Source organism: Symphodus melops (genome assembly GCF_947650265.1).
Source record: "Symphodus melops genome assembly, chromosome: 2".
NCBI lineage: Eukaryota > Metazoa > Chordata > Actinopteri > Labriformes > Labridae > Symphodus > Symphodus melops.
In genome coordinates this window covers 17,478,647-17,502,188 of record NC_136692.1, presented here as the reverse complement: position 1 = coordinate 17,502,188, position 23,542 = coordinate 17,478,647, and the positions used below count along the sequence as shown (strand labels likewise).

The window sequence follows — 23,542 nt, the reverse complement described above, 5'->3', positions numbered from 1 at the left end:
CAAAAAAAAAACCAGGAAGCTTTCCAGATAAATGCAGTGAGTTTCTATTGGCTGAAATATGTGATATTAACATTTGAATCTATTTGATTCTGGGTGCCACCCAGTGTTTATATGCAAAGTAAACCTTCCTCTGTACATGTGTTATGATTTGCAGCATGTTTAAGCCACTGCAGTAACAAATAATAGAAGTGGATTAGTGCAGCCCCCACTGATCAATAACCCTGGCTGTCACCCCATTCAATATTCTCCATACTTCTTCTCCAATGGAAACATGATTCAATGTCAGAAAACAACCAGTACTTATAAGGCCACATTTGGAATCTGATCAATGCCTTTCAGCAAAATTTAATCTGAAAATATTTGCTTTACTGTGAGTTTGTGTTGATTACATTAAACTCAGTGTTAAGAACGAATGTAAACAACACACGTGAAAAAAGAGGAGAAGAAGAAATTAAGCTGCGGAACTCATCGCGAGACCCACCTCTTCTACGTTTTTGCGACGTCATCAATCAGCGCCAGCACGGTACCTGCGACCTTCCATGCTACAAGCTGTCCAGTATTGAGATTATGAAGTGTTTTAAGATGTTTTCAGTCATTTTTAAGAGTGTGTGAGACTGCAGAAGAAAAACAGAGACGAAATGTTTCGTTGCACTTTTGTAATTTATGGTAGGGGAGTCGCTAAAAGGGTGAGTAATGTTTAACCTGCTGCCGTTTGAATATATTACAAAACAGTAATAAAACAGAGTGTTTGTTTATTGATTAATTTTAAATATATTACAGAACAGAGCGTTTGTGTATTTATTATTTTTAAATATACAACACAATTAGTAATTCATAAATCAAGAAAATTGGGAATATCATTTTTCTTTCTTTTGCAATAATTGTTGAATTAATTGTATTAAAATGTACTCTTATTTTCCATCACTGAATCATATTGCTGACAAATATAAACTATATATATTTTAGAGTTGACTACTTTATGGGTGAACAAATGCCCTGTAACAAAGCAAAAGTCAAAGTTTTTAAAATGATAATAAAGTACTATATAAAATATCTGGCAGATTAAATCTGATTTAATTGTGGATTAACTGTATGAATATGAACTTGTTTGATTTTAAATATGAAAATAATCCTATCTGAACAAAAGTGATTCAGAGACATGGGGTCAGATCGTCTACATTTTGTTTTTGAGGTTGTATTGAGCGTTCTTCTGCTCCACTTATTTACAATGTTCTTCTCTTCAGTTTTCTTCGTCATTCACTGGAGATGCTGCATTGCCTCCAAATCTACTGCTGCCCACAAACCTTGTGGATCCTTTAAGATTAAGTGAGTAAAGGGGACTTGTGGTTTGAAGGGTTTTGAAGTTTTCCACCTGCCTCACTACAATACCTCTGTTGTGATTTCTTAAAACACAAAGTGTCAGCATTTACCACTTCTCTGACTGTTGCTGTGTGTCCTCCTGCAGAGCGTCCTCGTCCTCCTGCTGACTCCTCTCTGCCTCTCTTGAGGAGGTGTGATGCTGTCATTCCAGCTCACCTGAGTCCTGTCCAAACGTGGGTGGAGACTCTGGAGAGTCGGGAAAGTGAGCCATTGGGTTTGGCTCAGCTACACCCGGATGTGTTCGCAGCGCCTCCAAGGTATAGTTTGTTGTCCAAAAATGCAATATTTTCATTTTTGTGATATCTTCTGTACTCAATTTTTGTCCAAAATGTTGTTCATCAGTCATCACTTGCTGTTATCCATGAGGACGTTCAGAGTCTGTGTTTTCAAGAGCATCATATAACGTATTTAACAAACAGTATGTGGCTCTCTGTTGTATTGATACAGTGTAGAGTTGATACTGATGAAATACCTAAAACTCACATCTGGAATAAGGCCACAAAAAACAGTTTTTATCTGCATAAATCCTGGATTAATAAGTGGTTTATTTTCTGTCCTCTCAGGCTCGACATTCTTCATCAAGTTGAAACGTGGCAGAAAAATTTCAAAAGAGTTGTAAGTTATAAATGTAGAATGTTTATAATATTTCTCTTGAATGCTGTTAGATTGCTTCATGCTTTGACACGTTTGTTATGAGAAAAAACACAAAGACAGAAACACAAATGTGGTGTTTCAATGTTATCAACTGGCTTATTGTAAAATGTATCTTTTTAAGTTATTCACTTCTAGTATGATTATTTCTCTCAAATCCCTTTTTAAAGAATGAATTGGAATATTTTTTTAAGTGTGTGTCATGCAGTGCATGTCATTATCAAACGCATGGCTAGGAATTTCGTACTAAATTAGCTTGAAATTTGTTTTACTGTGTATAATTGTATTATTTATAGTAAATAAATATTTCTACTGTTTTTAACACCTTGAATAGACTCATAATCAAATCATTTAACTAATAGTTGTTTCAATCTGTCAGAGCCACGCCCACACAAAGGTCAGGTCAGAAGTCAGAGGTGGAGGCAAGAAACCATGGCGACAAAAAGGAAGCGGGCGAGCACGACATGGAAGCATCCGCTCACCAATATGGAGAGGAGGTAAATGTGTCCAGTTCTTTGTGAACGTGTTCTTTTATTTTCCTGTTACATGTATTTTAATGTTTTGATTCAATATAAATGAATCTGAAGTCTCAGGTCAATCTGTGCTCTTCCTTCAGCAGAGACAAACCTCTTTTCTTCCTCCATTACTTCGATGTTGACTGACTCTCTCAAGTTGTACAGAGTGAATCTAACGACGTGTGTGTGTGTGTATGTGTGTGTGTGTCTCTCTCTCTCCCTCTCTCCCCCTCCCTCCCTCCCTCTCTCAGGCGGAGTGTCTCATGGACCCAGAGGGCCGACCAGTTATTACTACATGCTACCCATGAAGGTCCGAGTGCAGGGACTTAAAGTGGCTCTGAGCTCCAAGATGGCTCAGGTAATGGGAAAGAATGAAATTAATGTGAACTCCAATTTAAGTGACTTTACACATTACTGAGAAGACTATTATTTCTATCATCTTTGGGTGCCTGAAATGGCATATACATGTCAACAGGGATGCTGCATATGTTTTAAGGCCCAAAAACATTTAAATAAACACAATTTACGTAAGGCGTAGCTTTGGTGCTTTTTTAATTTCTTTTTTTCTTAACTTATCTTGTACGTCACCTCAGAATTGTTTGCTAACTATTTTCTATATTTCTCATTAAGCAATATTTAAGCAATATTTCCAGCAATGTGTATTTCCCAAACCTTTTAATCAATCTCTCCTCCTCCTTTGTTTTTGTGAATGCGTACGTTATATATGCTGCTATAATTGCTTTGAAATGTAATGTGAACAAGCAAATCAAGAATAATACAAGAACATCACGTAACACTAACCAGACTGTAATTTTTTTTTAAACTACTCTAAAACGTAATAGTTCTCACAAGGAAAATAAGACTTGTGACATATAAGACATTTTTAGAAATCCTGATAAAAACTGTGTTTTTTCTTTATTTCAATTTTAAAAATGGAAAAAACACACTTTGACTTAAGAATCAAAATGTTTTACTTTTTTCTTCACAGGGTAATTGAGAAAGTTTTATTTAGTAAGCTTGTTTCAGAATATATACAAATATACAGTACTCACAATAAGTTAAGGATATTGTTATTTACATGAGGGCTTTTCCTATTTGGTCTGAATTTTAATGAAATAAGTTACAGAAACAAAAACAACCAAATAAACAAAATTGACAGTCAGTAGCCGGTGTTTCCAACATTTACAGCAATGACAGCGACATCTCATGCTCCTAACTAGCCTCATGATGTTGTTCTGAGGCAATGTGTTCCACTCCTCCACAAGTGTGACACGCAGTTTTGCCAGGTTACGTGGAGGTTGGGTACAAACATCCAGTCGCTGCTTCAGCTGCTCCCAGATGAGCCCTATGGGGTTCAGGTCAGGACATTGTAGGCCATACCATATGAGGCACAAATAGTTTTTTGATTTCCCAATACAATCTGGCTTTTTGTCTTTACAAAAGATACCCAGCTTTACCAAATCCTGAAAAATCATACAATCCTAATCGAAGTCATAAGCAAATCAGCATTTTTTTCAGAAGCAGAAGCAAGTGAATATTCAGCTTTTCTTACTCAACTATACCTGTAGATTCATTTGTCTATTTTTTTTTTCTTTTGCAGGATTATCTCTACATTGTGGACTCTCTGAACATCCCCACCCCTGACCCTCAGTACCTGCTGGATCTGATCAGACACAGACACTGGGGAGAGTCTGTGTTAATAGTCGATGTGTGAGTATCACCAGAGATACAAGAAAAAAAGGAACTTCGAATGCTCTCTGGTGTGTTGACATTTGTCTTGTTGCTTTCAGAGGGGAAGATATTCCTGAGAACATCCTTCAGGCAACAGAAAGTCTGAAGACAGTGAATATTATTCCTGCCATTGGTGAGTTTAAAGTATCATGTCTGTAAAATAGAACTCAGTGAGCTGGAAGCCTCAGGTGTATTGCCCCTAAATAACATTAAACAATCATTTATGGGGTTAAATGTTTGTTACCCTCATTAACCATATCAATCTTTAAGAATGATAATAAATAAGATTGGATCATTTGATCCCTTGTGGCAGAATTCAAGTGTTTCAGTAGTAAAAAGACAAAAGAGCATGAGTTATTAACACATTTATCAAAGAAACTCTTTGAAGACTTTAAGAAAGGAATGTGTTTTTTCTGCTCTAGACGGTGATTTTTGTGTTTTCTCTGTCAGGTCTGAATGTCCACAGCATGCTGAAACATGAAGCACTCATCCTCACTCTGAAAACCATCAAGTTTCTAGAAGACAAGCTGCTGTGGCACGACCAGCGATATTCACCTCTTTACCCATTCAAACTGCCGTACTCTGATTTCCCATAGAAGACATGAAATGACCTGTAATAAATTCACACTGCAGTGATAAATGTTTTCTGTGTTTATTACATTGAACAAAAAAAAAAAGAATAAATATTGCAATGATAAAAAAAACAGTAAAAAGTTTCTTAAAGGCAGGTCGACATTAAGGCCTAAAATCGATAACTGAATTTGTGTGGCAAGAGACCGTTGGCCAAGTCGTTCCTGACTTCCCAGCGCAGCGCTGAGCGCTTCTTCTCCGTTGGCACAATGTAGGTGTTCGGCACGTAAACTCTGCGAGGTTTAGGCTGCAATACAAAAAAAAAACAACAGTTGTGTCACTGCATCACTTATGTGGATTCATTTTAATAAGTTAGGTCTGTATCAAAGAACTTATGCAACATAACAGCTCAGAGATAATATAATATATTATTTGCTAAACAAATGATGTCCAAAGTAAATATCAAGTTTCTTCTCCACTATTGTTTGGAAAGAGGTTGGAGATGACTCTCACAAAACTGAATTCAATGAAATATTTTATATTTTATAAACTCAATCAATCTAAGGTTCAAGATACACAAGATGTTTGCAACTACAAAACGTGTTTGTAATGTACTCAGGAAGAAACTATGTAACTCACTTATTCAATATAAATGATTTCGATGAAATTTGAAAGTTGGAGAAGTTAAAAAATTCTGTACTCTATCTGAGCCGAATACGCTAACTTTGTTCAAAGACAAAAATGGTTCCCTCAACATTGTTTGGAGCTGAAAAGCGACCAGGAGACATCGGTTTCACTGCTGCGGGCCCTCCACCATAACTTAGCTTCTTATCTTCAATGTTCCAGGGACCAAAATTCTCCTCTGAGAACAGTTTGGGTATCAAGTTATGACCTATACCACAAAATCTGTACACTTCTCAAACTTTTATATTTCCCAACAAACAGTCCACAGAGCACCTTTAAGTGGACCTATAGCGCCATCTGCTGTTATGGAGGATGATTTACATCATTACAATCATGGCAGGAGATAAATTATAAAAGTAAAATTTATTTTTAGGGTATTTTAACACTTGTCTGGTTTTTACAGAAAATATTTTACTTCTGTTTTTTTTTTGAGACAACTGACAAAAAAAAAGAAAAAAAAAGGAAAACAAAAGACACAAGTTGCTTTTATCATAGCAGATTAACTGATTTGAAGAAAAAAAAACATGTTAAAAAACTTCACAGAGAAGTTATTTGTAAACACTTACAGGTGGAGGCTGGTATGCAAGCTGTTCCTGAACAAGAAGAAAAACATGAATCACTAACTGAACAACAACTTGTTATTTTCAGGGTAAGTGGGTAATTGTTGTTTCTAACTTGACTGAGACAGCAAAATTCCAATAACTAAAAACAGGTGTAACGGACGGTTACAACATTCAGAGAAGCAGAAGATTTTAGTTTGTATTTTTGGACATTTACTTTTTAAGCATGACTGCAATTCCCATTCTGAGAGGAATTTGATAGAAATTGTTTTTCCACTTGTAAAGCCGTCTTGTCATACCTTTATCTCCCGGCGGATAGCTTTCCTGTCCGTCTCACCCGGAAGTTTAAACATTTCCCAGAGCTGCTTATAATGGAAATACCTGAAGATACAAGAATATGAAGAGTCACCTCTTAAGACTCAATCGAAGGAATATGTGGTTCACTTCAACCACATTTTAACCATATTAGTCCAATAATGTTCCATATAGTGTCATCTATATAATAGAAGGACAGTCTCTCTTAAAAGGCAGAAATTGACAGTGTAAATGATAATCAATAGAAAACATGGTTCTGGAAGACAGTAAAGACATTTGCTGAATAAGTGGACATGGCTGGTTCACACGGCAGGATAATTAGGGCGATTTTGGCCCAGATTCTCCCCTTCCGATAATTATATAAATATAATTATTCCGACGCCTAGCATATTAGAAAGGTGACATAGTGGCATGGAACATCGGAAGCAAAACAACAACAATTCACCTCCATATCATCATGTAACAAATACGATACGACACAGCAGAAACGATCCCTATTGCATCCTCATTTCCTGTCTGATCGGAGGATGTTCGCAAGTGAAAATCGGTTTGTGTACAACCAAAACTGTAAAACCTCAGATTATTTATCGCCATGTGTGTGGTCTCTAAAGTTTGGGAAATCGGCCGACAATTTTAAAATTAACCAATACAAAACAACTTACTTGGCCACTGGGTCTGTCTTCTTCAGTGTTTGCTGGTTCATCACTGGTCTGATGACTGAAACAGAAAATAAACCAATTAAAACAGTTTAGTGTAAAGGTGTAGGTTAAATGAATATATGAATTATTTTTATTTGCTCACAGGATTTTGGCTTTGGTCTGATGTCTCCATCACTGTGAGATCGAGTCTGTCCATATGAATCAGTGAAAGGATATTTAGAGCCATTGCAAGAAGTACTAAACATTTATCATTTGCTAAATGTTGCTTAGTGCTGTTCTCATAACAAAGAGTCAGGTCTAAACCTTCTGTTACGTTTTGGCACTATACAAATAAAGATTGATTATTTCTTAATGCAGATAAACGCCTCTTCACTTTTTACAGTAACACACACTGAAACCACATTGTGTGGGACTACATTACCCACCATGCCTCGTAAGTAGGATTCAAAGGCACTCATAGAAATTCCCTCTGCCTCTGAGCTCAGTGTTTCACTTGGACTGCTGATGTCTTCATTCTCGGCATCAAACTCGCGCTGAGCTGGCGAGGACAAATGAAGATCCGCCAGCCGATCCTCCAGACAGCTTGCTGCGTTTGTAAAGGAGAGAGAGAGAGAGAGAGAGAGAGAGAGAGAGAGAGCGAGAGCAAGAGCGAGAGCGAGAGAGAGAGAGAGAGAGAGAGAGATCAGCAAGCATCATTCAACTCAATTCATTTGTATATTTTTTCATTTGATTTTTTGTGTGCCATGGAAAACATTTTCTTCTAAGACTTCTTTTGTATGAATGTTTAAAATTCTGGTTTTACGCAACTCAAGTAAATAAAATAGAAAAATTGAGAGGAAATGTACCCTTTTTTGGTCTAAGATTTCCTTCCCACTCCTCATACATTTTGTTGTAAGTCATCCAGCTGGCACCAACTTTGGAGTCGATAAACTTAATATCTTTGTTGCTTGAAGACTCGTCTGACTCAGCCCTGTCTTCAGCTTCTCCCCCCACATAATACTCTTCTTTATCTTTGTGCCTCTCTTTTTCTGATGCTTGAACGTCAACACATGCATCTTCCAAATGCCTTTCATCGTCTCTTTCTATTTTAAAGTGATGTTCAGATGTCACTTTGTTTTTGGATGCTGCATACAGATCTTCAAATTTCTCATCCATCTGCTCTTTGTTTTCCTCCGGCTTCATGTCCTCGATGCCCGCCTCTTTATCATCTCTACAAAACTTAGGATAACCTTCGAACCTGCTGTTTGCTAACAGGTTGAGTGGTTGAGTCTGCCTGTAGTCTCTGTGTGTTTGTTCGAAGTCCAGCCCTCCGAAGCTACAGATTGAACGATCGTCCTCTTCGTCCCTCATCTCAGACAGATCTCCTCGGCTGTCTTGATCAAACTCAGCTATGGTGTGGTCGTCTCTGTAGTCCCCGCCTTCATGCTCCTCTGGTCTGTACGTGCCGTAGCCCGAGGTCATTAGACTTGGAGCGGGACTGTCAGAACTGCTGCAACTGCTTTTTGCTTCTTCTTCTTCTTCTTCACATCTGCCTTTCAAATAGTCCAAGCTTAGGTTGTCGAGTTTAGGAGTGTCCTTCTCTGAAGCCTCATATGGAGAGACGGGTTTAAGATCTTCCTCGTCCACGTGTTCACCTTCCTCCTCTTCACTTTCAACATTCATACTGTTCCTCCTTGTGTTTTCCTGGTTTAACTCTGGATTTTCCTCTTTGAGAGAATCCTCTGCATCCCTGTAATAGTTGTTGTCTTCCTCGCTGATATCCTCCCCTCCTTCCTCATCATCACTTCCGCCTTCTGAACTTTCCCCACTTGTGTTTTCGGGGTTTTTAAAGGCAGGCTTCTTCTCCTCAGCCTCCCTGGGGTCTTCTTCCTCGCTGATATATTTATCCTCCTCTTCCTCTTTTTCACTTCTAACTTCTGAACCTTCCTCGCTCGTGTTTTCCTGGTTGGTTAACTCAAGTTTCTCCTCCTCTGAAGCCTCCTGGAAAGAATCCTCTGCATTGCTTGTATCCTCCTCCTCTTCCCTTTCTGAACTGTCCCCACTTGTGTTGTCCCTCATGTTTAGTTCAGTTTTCTCCTCTTCCTCTGAGTCTTCTTGGAGAGAATCATCTGTATTGTCAACAGCTTTAGAGTCCTTGTCACTTATTTCGTCTTCCTCTGACTCTTCTTCACTTCCACCTTCTGCACTGTCCTCGCTCGAGTCTTCTTCATCGTTTGACTTAAACTTGTCCACATCTGAATCCTCCTGAAGAGACTCATCAGTCTTGCTGATAGGTTTGGGGTCTTTTTTTCCTACCAGAAGCCCAGCCTTTACTTCCTCCTCCTCCCATTCATCTTCATCATTTCCACTTTCTGAATTTTCCCCTCTCTTTTGTTCTTGGGTTTTCAGCTCACACTTTTCTTCACCCGAACCCAAATGGAGATCATGCTGCACATCTCTGACAGCTTTGAAATCCTTCTCTCTGCTGCCTCGCCCAATGTCCACTTTCTCCTCTTCTTCTTCATCTTCCTGCCTCTCACTGTCAGACCAAAAAGAGGAGTAAAGCGAGCTCTTGTCGTCGTCCTTATCACTCTGAGTGTTGTACATTTTGTACATGTTGGTGACTTGCCTTTCTGCTGAGGAGTGTTTGGAGTGTGAGCTCTGCGGAGGCAGACGGCTTTAGAAAAGAGGATTAAACTGATATCAGGAGCTTCAACTTCCTCTCCTGCAAGTTCACAAAGCTGGAACAGCTCCAACTGCAGGTGACCAATGCTATTACATCTGTGTTCTTCTCTATTTACTTATTCTAAATGATTCTATAATTTCTAATTCAACAACTGTGGTCAATTTGAAAATGAGCGGTAAGTGACAAAAAGGGGTCACTGAGTTTGTGAGTGCTCTGTTCTGAACTGTATTTTCATGATTTGTTGCTCCCTGTTTGTTCAAAATTGAAAAGTAGATTTTTTTTAACTTTCGGTAGATGAGGCTCAGTGGGGCCAAAAGACTTCACAACTTTGAACCAAGTGAACCCCTTAAATAATTACAGAACGAAATGTTCCAATACTATGATCAGAAAATGAGTCGAGAGTAGATTACCTGAATCTTCACTGTAGACTGATTCATCACACACAAGAGACTGCCCTTTATGTTTCCTGCATGGAAGAAAAGCCACAATATTATTCTTGTTGTATCTTCAGCAAAGATCATCTCTTTAGAAGTGACAGATTGAAGAGTTAACATCTGTCCTGCGTCACTGATTTTGTCAGATCTGGAACTTTCATTTACTTTTAAATTAAATGTTCAAATCAAGAAAAAATGAGTTCATTTAAAAATGGATCTGAGTTTGATGTGATTTTGTCATTATTGCTGTCATTTTGGGGAAATTACCAGAAAATGACACATCAATACAAAATAATTATCACTACCGAATGACTCTAAATATAAATATTCTACTTAATTTATAGGTAAATTGTTGACCAAAAGGCATCTTTATGGACATAGTATACACATTTATTGTGTTTCTGATATTCTGATGTTTTTGTTCTCAAGTCCCAAAAAAAACATTTGTGTTACCTCTGTTTAATCAGTGACACAAACAAATAAAAATATGTGTCTGCCAAATGTAATAATAACAATATTGACCTGAGGACTTTTCTCTTGATGAAGCTTCTCCCATGGGTGTCAGGACTGGATGTGTAACTATCAGTGAGTGGGTGGAGAGTGTGGTCAGGATCTGGCTCCACCTGCAGTCGGCTGGGAGCGCCTGGAGGCAGCTGGACCTTTGAAGCCACCGAGTGCTGGGCGTACGAGTCATAGAGTCCCCTCTGCCATCTGTAGTCTCTGTCCTGACAGGTGGTAAGGACCTGTGGTAAATTATTAATTGGATTACTCAATCACAACATGGACATGATGCTGTTCAGCTCAACTATTTACATATGGAGCTACAACACTAAAGTGACATGTTCTCAGCTAACATCAACAACTATTTTGTAAATCAATCACTTTGAGATTTTTCTCTCGGATTCCAAATTCTTCGGAATGTAAAAGTTTTCTGTCCTCTCGTATGACTTAAATGTAGAAGAACAAGGCATTTCATGATATCAAAGATCTAAATGATAAGGTGAAAAAATAATCAGCAGATGAATCAATAAATGTAATAATTTGTTACAGCCCTCTTCACAAACAGTGCGCTGTTACTGCTAGATAATCTTCACCTGTCTGTCATGGTAAGCTTGTCCAGCATTTGTGAAAACCCCTTCACTGCATTCTTCAAAGTGACTTTGGCTAACTGTAAAGAAAAACATTTTCAAAAGACAATCTTTTAAAATGACACCAGAAAAGTGTTAAGAAATGCTGATACTTGTTTCTAATAGTTAGTTAGGCTTCCTGACCTTTCTCTTTGATGAAGGCAGGAGGACTCGGTCGAGATGTGTCGGTGTGTGTTTTTGTAAACTTTGTCTGAGTGGGTGAGGTCAGGCTTTTCCATTCTTGTTGTTGAATCAGTTCATCTAGATCTGACATCAAACAAAAAGAGGGATTTCTTTTAGAAGAGTCTAAACATGGACAGTATCTGTGTTTTATAGAATTCCAACAATACAATGACTACTAAATAACTTGAAGGAAAGATACTATCGAGTCTAACCATGTTTGAATTCACGTAGCCTGTGTTTTGGTATGTTTTTGTATCCCAACAGCTCCAGCTGTTCTTGAATTTCCTCTAATGTGAAATCCAGGTTGTCTATGCTCATGTTTTCTTCAGGGCAAGGAGGACTCACAACATCTAAAGGGAAAACAGAAAAATCACATTTTACTTTCTACAATAAAACATTAACAAATGAAAAATAGGTGGTAGTATACCGATCCACCCAATCAAATCCACTTAATTATGTATCAATTTTATTGATAAAGAACATTTTTAAAAACATTGACATATACAGAGGAGCCGCACACACACTGACTAAAATGCAGAAATAAAAACACAAAACAAAGCAGCCAATAAGCCAGAAAAAAACCTTCAACATGACATTGTTGACATCACATTAAAGCACATAGACAAATGTAAATGAGTTTACATTCTTGTAAAAGGCACAAAGCACATAACCTTCATGCTGAGACAAAAGGCAAAGAATAAAAAATAAGTCTGCCTGGTCTTCACGACAACAAGGAGAAGCTGAACAACAGACCAGAAGGGATATGGATTTGGAAGAGGTCAAAATTGTAGTGATGTACTAATCCATTTTACCATTTAAAAACAAATAATAAAATGAATTCTTAAATCAACAGAGGCTTAGGAGAGGAAGGACGGGAGGATTATTTACAAGTTAAAGGATTCATGAATGACTGTGATCATGAAGCAGCGACCGGGTTAACTGATATAAAGTGCATGAAAATGATCAAGCAGTCAGTGTTGATGCTTTCATACTGGAATACTTTTGACAAATCTGTCAATTAAAGTTATTAATATTATCATTATTATTATTGTAATATTACATTTAATTTTATTATTGTTCACGTATTGTTTTTAAAACAGAGACATGGTAAACATTTTAACCATAACAAATATCTAAGAAATAAAGTAAATAAAGTATTGACAGATCATACACATTAATGTAGTTTATAAAATAAAAGCTGGTTAATTTTGGTATGTGATATTTTTACTAAATGAAGTAAGTTAAGAGGCTCAAATTACCAATAAGAGAATAGATGGTGGTGCGCACGGATGCAGCGGCTCATGGCTCTCCCTTTCTGTGTTATTTTCTGTGTTTTTCGTTAGTTGACAACCACGTGTCCTCCACCCGCACACTCAACACCAGCTCTCTTCAAGGACAGCTTCTTCCCCAGAGCCATAACCACACTGAACCTGGACATGCATTGACCATCCTACCTCTACCACACACTCTCACACACTACTGGCATTTAAGACTGTAATGTTTATTTATATAATAATTTACCCCATACTATGCAATACTTATATTGTATATTTCTACTATAGTCTACTTCATACGATGCAATATTTATATTTTATATCCTGCTATAGTTTATATTTCATACTGTGCAAATATGTATATCTTCTTTACAGTATTTTATATACTGCTAAAATTACATTTCATACAGTGCAAATATTTTATATCCTGCAAAATTTACATTTCATAAAGTGCAAATATTTATATTGCTATACCCTGCTATAGTTTATTTCGTACCTTGCAATAACTAATCTGATATTTCTGCTATAAACTTTCTAATTTATTATGCTGCTAACTGCAAATGAGTCCTACAGTACCACACATATCCCACTTTACCTTAACTAGAGTCACTTTTTATATTCTTCTTGTTGTTTTTAGCTGTGTGCACTTTAAGGTGAAGCCAAGTAATCTCTTTGTACAATTTGAATAATGACAATAAATGCATTCTCTTCTATTCTATGAAGAGTTGAAATAGCCCAAATATTTCACTTGTAGTATAACAGGAATCATGCGAGTCTCCCTTAAAAATATAATAAAATTAAAGTTGTTTTAAACTGTCAGAAAAGCAACGATGAACACAGAAGTAAGCTAGGCTAACAGTTAGCATTCAAAGACAATAAGAAATGTAAACCAGTGAAACGTTTCACGAATTTCTTTTCACCTGCACGTGAGCCACTTCTCCGTTACACTGCCTTCGTCACGGCGACGTTTCCAGCTGAGTTTATTAAGACAACATGTGTTTCTTGTTTTGTTTACCAAACAGCTCCAAGACAACAGCCGTTAACGAGCTTTAAAAACGACGCCCTTCTCAAACCTTCCGGTGACTTTCTTCTTCGTGGTTTTTATTAGTAGAATTGTGTGCTGGAGCGCCATCTATCCACCATCTGCAGCAAACATTTGGCACCAGAAGAAGTATTCAAATTATTTATGGAACGAAAATAAACAATACCAACGAAGTTCTCAGTTACGATAAAGAGTCCATGGTCAATTAACATACTGTAATATCAAATGTTCTTACATCATTAAAACTAAAAGTACTCACAGACTAACTTACTGTCAGCCGCCATGCTAAAATTTGATCATCAGTGTTGATGTACTCAATGTAGAGATTTTACGAAAGAATTAAGAGTTCTTTTGTGGATTTGGAAAATTCTCTTACTTCTTTCGCTAAATAAACAATGAGCTTCCTCCTGGATTAGCTATAAAATCCTTCTGAACTCATGAGAAGTGGACTGTTTAAAGCCATGTGTTTCTCACAGGACTGTAACACTTCAGTCTTGTATAATGTAAAAAAGCCACCAAAGTACTTAAAAGTAGCTATACCTTAAACATCTACAGTGGCATTACACAACAAACCAGTTCCAGCAAGAATCCAAAGACATCAGATAGGCCTTTAGGAAAACACGCTGTTTGCATACTTCTAGTAACATTTAAATGCACTTGTTATGTTTCTTATTATCAATGTAGTTCAAATCTGTTCTGAAAGTTAAACTTTTAATTAATTATATTATATTCCCTTAAAGTTTTCCATAACCCCTTTTTCTCTAAAATGTTTTTTTTCCACCCCAAACATACAGCATACAGAGCATTTGTTTGATTTTGTTTTTCCACAAAAATCAATGTATACTGTATGTCCTGAAACCAGATTAGGGACAATAATAAGCAGTTTTCTATCATGGTCAATTTTGTGTTCAAACTTGATGTAACTGTCTTTTTCTGACTGTGCAGGGACGCCCTCCTCCTCCACCTTCTCCTCCTCCTGCAGAGCCTCAGTGTCTCATGAATAATCAGGACTTACTAACATCCTTGCCTTCGAGCAGCCGCTGGGGTTTCAGTCAGGGGGGAGGCTGAGAAGTGAACCGTCTGTGAGCCCCGTCTAATCTGGGTACAAGGGACTTTTCAGCGTCTTCGTCGGCCCTGGGAAGACCATGCCTCTCTCCAGGATCCGTCGAGTGTCTCTGCTGGTGATTTTACTGCAAATTGTGCTGATTTGCTCGGCTCAGGTGAGACATAGGTGTTCATTCTTTCTCTTCTTCATCCCATACTGGAAAGGAAAGTCATGTATATTGATGTATTTCTTCTTCTATGTGCTTATGACACATCTAAGGCTCAGTGAGGGATTTATAGAGAGATTAATTGTTTTAATTTAATTAATATTATACATAACTATGTTTTGAATCTCCTATGGCATCATATTTTATATTGCTATCAGCACCTTTCAGCTGATTTGTTTTGCTTAGTAATAAATAGACTCTTTTGTAGTTTTTGGTAGTTAGTATCTGTTTATGTTTATTAAAACGCTGATATTATCCCTGGTAAAAAAAAAAACAGAAAACTAATGTGGTTTGGCTAGTGAGTAATAATAAGATATTCCCACATAAATGCCATTTCCGAACATTTCCTAGATTTCACAGAGGAGGAAATCTCTTCTATATATTTAAATATCTATGGTTTTAATATTGGATATCCTTATGCTGTACCTCTTAGGAGAACCTGATTGCTTAAATGTGTTGTTTGAGGTGTAACTCAGATGCATTTGGCTCTAAAAAAAGCATTATTTTACACATAATTTCATATTTTGAGACTTTAATCTGGACCAAACGTCATCGATTCATGCCCATGTGCACATCTGGTACCAATAAGGTTCTTGCATTACCAGTAATCGGAACACGTGATTACTTAGGTGGTATAATGGGACTAAAATGGGACACCAGGTTTAGTTTCATGACCTTTCCCCTTACATTCAAGCAAACAAAGAGACTCTGTGTGAGACCCTTCACACCAGCAGCAGTACTGGATGATATTAAGACATGAATTTCAGTGAGAAAAAAACAAACTGATTTTTGTGTTTGCTTTGCAGAGGGGCCCAGTTGGTCCCAGAGGCCTTGCAGGGCCGCCTGGAGCAGCCGGCGTGCCCGGAGTGGATGGCATCGATGTAAGTCAAGTCTTTTTAGTCAAAAACGTCAGGTTTCTCATGTTGGTCAGCACAGCGACTGGTTCACTTCTGGGTTAATCAGCTTAACAGGGATGTGGATTTAACACAAGAAAGAGAGAAGCTGCAGCTATTTCAACAATGTTATTGATAAATAAATAGCTCCCTTAATTCTAAACAGTGATGTGTCACGTCCAAGTCACAGAAATTGCTTAAACACGTTTTAATGTGTGAGCAGCTGTTGTGATAATGATGTGCAATATGGTAATGTTTATTTTTTTGGTTAAACTGCAAGATGAAATCATCGCCATGTTTGCAAAGAAAACAATACTTTTTTTTACTGATTCCATGATGTCCGACCACAGGACCGTAACCTGGATTTGAGTCATCATCCGTCATGCATAGTACCATGGATAGAGGCAAAAACAGAAGAGAGAGTGGGGGAAGGATATGCAGCTAAGGGCCAAGGGTCAGAGTTAATTTCCACTTCTAGGGGTACTGAGCTAAACCTGCGCCACTTTTCCTCAATATTAACTCAAATGGTGTACAGTAGTTTCTGAATAATTTACTTTAGTGGTCATTCAACTTAAAAATGTACACAAGTCTTAAAAAAACTGCAATCAGGCCACAGCAAGGTTTACTTTGACAAGGAAATATGCAGACAAACATGAACCCTCAATGCATTGCAAGTCCTGTGTAAAAAGTAAATAGTATAATTTAAAAAAAATATTTTCCAGTGATACACTTGGGCTAAAAGTGGATTAATTATCTTCATGTGAACATGCTTTTTATGTATCTCCAGGGCGACAGAGGAGAAGACTCAACAGTTAACGGCGGACCAGTGAGTGGACTTTTTATGCCCTCACATATAAAATATAGAATCAAGGATGTTGCCTTTGCACCTACAGAATACAATGTTGTTTACATGAGTTGTTCTGCTTTCAGGGGGCTGATGGTGATAACGGTAAAGACGGCGCTCCAGGGGCTGCAGGACTTCCAGGCGCAGATGTAAGTGAAACAACATGTTAAAACACTGGTGTCTAACATCAGAGACAGAGTGAAAGGTCTTGGTTATGTCTGGTCTTTGCACAAGACTTTTTTTTAAATTTAACAAATTTTACAACTTGTCTTGTTGGCTTGACTCTAAAAAACCTGTAGAAATAACAAAAGATTCTGCTTTAATCCCTTAGATGAGAGTCCAATAGGAGGATGTATTAAATGTCTATATGATCTAAGCTGGAGGACTTGAGACATTCAGATCTGCTGCTGTGAGCAGTTTGTATTGGCTTCCTCTGAGTAAAAAAAAGCATTGCTTGGATAAATCAATGTGGTTATTTAGGGGAACGTCTCGAGTGGCTTCCTGACAGAAACAGGGGTCTTTTGTGTGAGATGGAGGGGTTAGTGTGTGTGTGTGTGTGTGTGTGTGGGGGGGGGGGGGGGGGGGACTGGCTGCTCAGAGATGGCTGACAAGAGAGAACGTGTGCTGGTGAAGGTGATGCAGAAAGGACCCAGTGTGTCTGCTGTGGTGATGGTGTTTAGGACAGACCAGCAGAGTCATAGCTTCATGTAGGCTGAAAGACAGAAGACATTACTCTGAGTGTGTACAGATATAATATGAGCAGGAGAGAGTCACATGTGTATACAGTAATAAAAAATAGACTACAAAAGCAATCCAGTATGAAAGAAGGTTGTGTTCTCTATTTGGGTCTTGTTCAAAAAATTAGAACTCAAACTATCCAGTATTAGACAGCATTTTTATTGGGATGTGTTACTTTTTTTCCTCATTGTTCAATTATCTGTTTGTGTTTAAGACTTGCTTGTCTTTATTGTACAGGACAGCTGAAGAGAACAAGGGAATGTTGGGAGTAGGGAGTGGGAAATGAAATGCAGGAAAGGGTTGAGTTCGGATTTGAACCCACAGTTTCTGAACTGGTGACTACAGTATTGCCTCTGAGGCGTCTTTGTTTCCCATCGCTTGGTGAAGCCCTTTGACCAGGTGAAGATTGTTATTCGGATTATTCATGGGGGAGACATAAGAGGGGAGGGGCTTAAGAATGTAAGGAAGACCACACTATTTTCTCTGATTCTCAAAAAAGTAACAAGGGCAGAGAGAATTTCATCTGCCTGATAAGACCAGCGTTTGAATCATGTTTTGAATTTAGAGTTTAATCTTTTTTTTTTTTAGCTTGTCCAGTCCAGTTAGTAATGAATAATGAACAGATGTCAGACGGTTCTGGCTCCATGTTTGCCATTAAAACAATATAATAAGATGTTGTTTTGTAGTTTGGGATTTCATTTCAATCAATAACTACACAATTATTTAAACAAAATCAAATACATAAGTTTAGGGATGCTGTAAAAAACAAAAGCAGTAAAATCGTCATTTTTGGTTGTTGATATATTGCTTTTTGGAGCTAAAACTGACATTTTTTTTAATGAGCTGGGAGATGTTGAGGATTTGAAACTAAGTGACTCACATTAGCTGACGTAAAACCAAGCAAACTCCAATTTATCAGTAAATGCAGCCCCTGCCCTAATAATTCTAATGAGTTATTTATGGCAAAGCAAGTGTCACGAACTGGAAAAGCTATAGAATAGGGCTACGTTTAAGGACTATTTTGGCAGTGATCAATTGACTACTGAATTGATTAGTTGATTAAATAGATAGCTGTAAGCTTTTAAATCCAACATTACTCTTTCAAACTAAAAATATTTCATTCTAAATCTGAATTCCAGCCACATTTTCTTGTTGGATATGAAGTAGGGCTGTCAAATGATTACATTTTTTAATCAAGATTATTTTCAAAAATTATTCGTGAATAATCACATTTTTAATTGCACGTTTGAAATTGACATTAATTTGCATTTAAAAATAGAAATTGTTTGGCTTTTGTTTCTATTCTTTTTCTGTCTTAAGCTGAGGGTCCTTTACATGCTGTTTTAATTAAACCCTGCTCTTATTTTGAAATAAAGTAAGGACTTGGTAGATCAAGGTTACAATATTAACTTAACCCTGAGACAAAGAAATATATTGTGAATACAAACTGAATAAAAATGGTCTAAAGGAAGAAAAGATGAAATTTCTGATGTCAAAAGGTGAATAATATTTTTGACTCATCAGATGAGCTGTTTAGAGGTTTTTAAAAGTGAAATGAGACATTCAAAGATGTAGCAATGTTGTTCTTTTACATCGACTACAGAGAGACACGACAGAGGTTTATCCATGGTGCGCCTTAAAGGACAAAATAGCATGTGATTAATCGCAATGAAAAAAATCGAAAGAAAAATGAGTCTTCCTTGTGCTTTTTGACTACAGTTGGGACTCTGAAGTAGGGCAGTGGAAAACGTTTTTCTGCAGTGTCAAGGATCAATTGTTCCGAGAGTTTAGATATATTAGAAAACAATAGTGTTGCACTGGTTGTTTGCCACCAATGTGTTCTGTTTTGTTCAGGCGTTTCTTTGCAGCCGTTGTTTTGCATGGACAGATATTAATGATGTAATCAACAAATGATCGACAACTTTGTATTACACCCCTTTTTGTCATAGATTTTTTGAGTAATCTTGTGCTCCCCAGGTGTTGAAACCAAAACCTTTATATTCTGAAGGCTGTAGATATTTGCAGATTGGCTTGTTTGTGGAGCCAGCCTCAAATAGTTTACCTGAAATAGTTTATTTGTTAAACTGCAAACTTTTTCCAATGTTCATGTTGGCTGTATTTGTCAGCCCTGCAAGTTGCTGGACCTCAGATTCAAAAATACAGACAGAAGGCAGAGATTCTGAACTTAGAGGCAGCTGCCACTTTGGACCAGGTCATAAATGATGATTGAGAAGTTGTAGTTTTTTTAAGTCTTTCTTATCCTGACTTCAGTACCCAACCCATTTGATCTCCAATGGTGACGCCACGTGCAAAGACAAATTGCTTTTTTTCAGTATTCAGGCTGTTGCAAAGCTAATGCAAAAGAAGCAAACAAAGTGGAATTACTGCACCATATACCATATTCTGGGATATAACCTATATGCTTTGGAACTACTGTGTTGAATCTTTGACTTTGTCCTTTACTGTCTTCTTTAATTATTGAGAAGTGACCATATACTGATCGAGCTTGAATGGATGGAGGTGTTAGGAATGCTAGGTCATCAGCTAAGTCCAGAGCCAGCTGATTACTCAGCATGGTGTATCTGTATTTATACATTTGGATGCTAATTTTTGCAAGCAATTGGCTTAGTTGGAGAGAAGACAAGATATTTCATTGCCTAATTTTCTGATAAATTTGAACATAGACACATACTGTATGCTACCCACCAGAGACTGAAGTGTAACTCAGCACAACAACCTAAACATGACCAGAAAGCTGATATTTTATTTGTATCTCTTAAGTCCAGGTCAACTAAAAGAAATACATAGGCATTTAAATAAGAAGTTAAGGTTACAGGGTTACTGGTGTTTCCAACCATCTGATTGTTTAAATCTTGTGCTTCTTGCACCCAATTGTCCATCCAGTTGCAGGTTGTAATGTTACTGTATTTTGTTATAAAGAACTGGTGCCCTGCAGGTCAAGTGCACTTTTGCTTTTCTGCAAGCTGTAGTCTCTTCAATATAGTGCTAAATTCTCTGCTAAAGCAACTTTATGGCACAAGTTCACACACAAGCCTTCAGTTATAAAAACAAAGCCAATGAGCACATCTCTGTACTGTTTGATACACTTGGTGAGTCGAAGAAGAAGATTACAGATGAAACTATGAAGAGAAAAAGAGAGAATGAGCAAGAAGACAGACATAAGCATAGCATACATCACTGCAGATATTATTCATAATGGATTGCAATGTGACATTAGGTTGTATCATTATCTGTATCATTGCTGTGTATGTTTAGCAGCTTTACCGGGTGCAGAAAGTGAGCTAAAGTTATGTCTTAGGTTTGCATATAAATAACATGTCAAATAACATTATGAATGATTCTCTCCAGTGTAGCCATTCAGCCACAGCCCATTTACATTATAACAGTTTGCAAAACAGGCTGAAGATGCTTGCAGAGTCATGTTTACCAATATGGGGGAAAAGTACCATCCCTAGTCAGTAGTCAGGGTTTTTGGCTTCTCAAAACACAAATGCATGTATTAAGAGGGGGGTAGGTGTGACAGCACAATGTGTGATGCTTCAGAGCAGTTGAAGTGATAAAATGTATAGTTCCATTTATAGATAAAATTAAGGGAGAAAGAAGAAACGTTTCAGTATTTGGATGTGATAATTGGTCTTCAATCATGAAATTAATTCATTAATTTTAAATTTCTGTTTTTACAATAATTAGAGGTAAAATAAGTCAGGAGATACCAAAACTTCTTGTTTTGTTTTGAATAACTTCGTCCTTACCATCATCCTTACCAGAAGTGTATTAAGTGTGCTAAGACAGAATTGAGAACTTATTTGCTTGTTTTTCCAGATATTATCTGTTGTGAAACCTATAGAAGCAAAATTCCTTGATAGGGATCCATATCCCTAGGTGCCTTGACAATGAAAAAAAGTTGAACTGTTGCTCTCAAAAGGAAAATGAAAATGTTTTTTAATGTTTTAAAAAAAGAAAATGAAAAAACCTTTTTTTGATTTTTTCATATAGGGACCTGTCGGACCCCCTGGAGATCCAGGCACAGTGGGAAAACTGGGGCTCAAAGTAAGATTATTATTAACATATTTCAATAAATATGTTCTTTTGTCAAAACAACAGTGTAATGACTCATACCCTGTCTTCGGATCATGACTGTGCTCTTCTTTTTGCAGGGAGATTCTGGCCCTCCAGGACCTCCTGGGGAGCCTGTAAGTACAAACATTAATTTGAATTAACCGTCACATAAACATTACGTTTTAATACAATACAGATTTAATTTTTTAACAAGTTTACATTCTTCATTATTGCTGTTTGAAAAAATAATAAAATGAAAGAGAAATGCTGCCTTATGATGCATTGAAGGCTTCCAGCTTTCTTTATTTGCTTCTGTTGTTGACCAGTTTCAGTCTGACACTGTCCTTCTATGATTTCTCTCTGACAGGGTGTAGGACCTGATGGGCTCGATGTGAGTATCACAATTTAGAGGATATACTCAATAGGTTAGTTATTAGCTCACAATTAAAAACACGTCAGCAGGTCAGTAGAATAGGCTGCCTATTTTCATATAGTAACACTAAAAGTAAAAAAAAAAATACAGAAAAGGAGCATCCCGTCAAATGTATGAGCATAAACCTCCAGTATACTTTAAGAACTAAAACCAAAAAAAGCCCCATCGTTACAGTTTTACTGAGGCCACGTAGAGTATGTCATGCAAATTAAAAGTATTGAGTTGTACATTGAGTACAATAGCTTTATCTATATAACGCCTATATACCACTTTTCTGGTCTTTTGACCACTCAAAGCCCTTTTACACTACATGCTACATTCACACATTCATACACTGCTGGCAAAGGATGCTATGTATGTGCCCATCGATATTATTAAGTAGTCCCATTCATACTCAGTCACACACTGTCAGATATGCGGTAGTAGAGAGCAATTCAAGGTCAGTGTCTTGCCCAAGAACGTTTTTAACGTGTGGACTGCAGGAGATGGCTTCAAACAGACTAACCTACAGATTCAAAGATGACAGACTCTACCACTGAGCCCCAGATGCCCCATCATATGAACACATTCTTTTATTTTTTGGCTCATAGACCAAGTGATGTCACAGTGCCCTGAGCGAGCCCACAGTACACTCTGACAGCAAGGTGACAACTTTAACCGCCAGAGAGAAGAAAATAAACTACTTTGAGTGATAACTTTCTCTTTAGTGTTACTTGATTTAAGTGTCATGACTTGTAGATCCGTTTTATTTACTTAATGCAAAGTCTTTTGTAGCAGTCCATGCCTACATTTTTGTAATCATATTAGAAGTTGTATTACAAAAAAGGAGAGTTTGTCAGATAATGTTTTTGTGTGTGTTTACAGGGTATTCCTGGAACAGATGGGCTGCCAGGTGAACTAGGAAAAGTTGGACCTCCTGTGAGTGGAGTTTTGATGCTATGAATTCAAATATAACATAAAATATTATTGTATTCTTATTCTTATTCTTATATTATGAAAATATGATAGAAGATAAAAATACAAGTTTATTGATAAAAGTCTGTCCCTCACAGGGAGCGAGAGGAAAGAGAGGTCCTGTTGGGCTTCCTGGTGTTGCTGGGCCAAGAGTAAATATCACCGCTTTTATCTGTACTGCTGTCAAACACATTCAGAGGAAACATTATTATATTTCAACTAAATGTTGTTACTGTACTTTTATCAAGGGTCCACCAGGAGTATATCAAGGCGAGGACCTGGTAAGTTTGATCCAATCCAATATAATTTCTTTTTTCAAATTTGCTCTCTTTTTCTTAAACGTTTATATCAGGTTTGGCATTTGGCCACTGCCAGGATAGTCTTCAGGAGCCAGAATTGACTACTATATATTCAAGTACACTTATGCTTTTATTTATGATTTATGCTAAAAATCTTGAAAAATTATGTCAATTTTTTTAATGAATTTCACCCCTGCACAGTTTCCATAAATGGAGAAATGAGCTAATGAGATCTAAGTT

At 37.3% G+C, this 23,542-nt stretch overlaps 3 protein-coding genes across 3 annotated transcripts in view; 2 read left to right on the top strand and 1 right to left on the bottom strand.

Annotated features, from left to right (window-relative positions):
* Positions 1 to 480: 480 nt before the first annotated feature.
* On the top strand, positions 481 to 4,917 carry mrpl4 (mitochondrial ribosomal protein L4). The gene is made up of 9 exons (XM_079338233.1): positions 481 to 686; positions 1,245 to 1,326; positions 1,466 to 1,637; positions 1,944 to 1,995; positions 2,411 to 2,528; positions 2,798 to 2,904; positions 4,147 to 4,256; positions 4,337 to 4,410; positions 4,728 to 4,917. The coding sequence occupies exons 1-9, from the start codon at positions 639 to 641 to the stop codon at positions 4,871 to 4,873; spliced, it is 909 nt and encodes a 302-aa protein (XP_079194359.1). The 5' UTR covers positions 481 to 638; the 3' UTR covers positions 4,874 to 4,917.
* A 13-nt stretch (positions 4,918 to 4,930) lies between these two features.
* On the bottom strand, positions 4,931 to 11,845 carry hyls1 (HYLS1 centriolar and ciliogenesis associated). The gene is made up of 11 exons (XM_079338232.1): positions 11,687 to 11,845; positions 11,436 to 11,558; positions 11,259 to 11,332; positions 10,687 to 10,907; positions 10,141 to 10,196; positions 7,491 to 7,651; positions 7,208 to 7,253; positions 7,069 to 7,123; positions 6,391 to 6,472; positions 6,098 to 6,124; positions 4,931 to 5,154 (listed from the first exon to the last, which is right to left on the bottom strand). The coding sequence occupies exons 1-11, from the start codon at positions 11,790 to 11,792 to the stop codon at positions 5,020 to 5,022; spliced, it is 1,086 nt and encodes a 361-aa protein (XP_079194358.1). The 5' UTR covers positions 11,793 to 11,845; the 3' UTR covers positions 4,931 to 5,019.
* Positions 11,846 to 14,547: 2,702 nt separating this feature from the next.
* col9a1a (collagen, type IX, alpha 1a) overlaps positions 14,548 to 23,542 on the top strand; it is a 22,736-nt gene continuing 13,741 nt past the window's right edge. The window contains exons 1-10 of the mRNA XM_079338227.1: positions 14,548 to 15,010; positions 15,868 to 15,942; positions 16,742 to 16,780; positions 16,885 to 16,947; positions 21,554 to 21,607; positions 21,715 to 21,750; positions 21,984 to 22,007; positions 22,914 to 22,967; positions 23,102 to 23,155; positions 23,252 to 23,284. Of these exons, the coding sequence (XP_079194353.1) occupies positions 14,936 to 15,010; positions 15,868 to 15,942; positions 16,742 to 16,780; positions 16,885 to 16,947; positions 21,554 to 21,607; positions 21,715 to 21,750; positions 21,984 to 22,007; positions 22,914 to 22,967; positions 23,102 to 23,155; positions 23,252 to 23,284 (507 nt within the window). The 5' untranslated portion in view covers positions 14,548 to 14,935. The remainder of the gene's footprint in view (positions 15,011 to 15,867; positions 15,943 to 16,741; positions 16,781 to 16,884; positions 16,948 to 21,553; positions 21,608 to 21,714; positions 21,751 to 21,983; positions 22,008 to 22,913; positions 22,968 to 23,101; positions 23,156 to 23,251; positions 23,285 to 23,542) is intronic.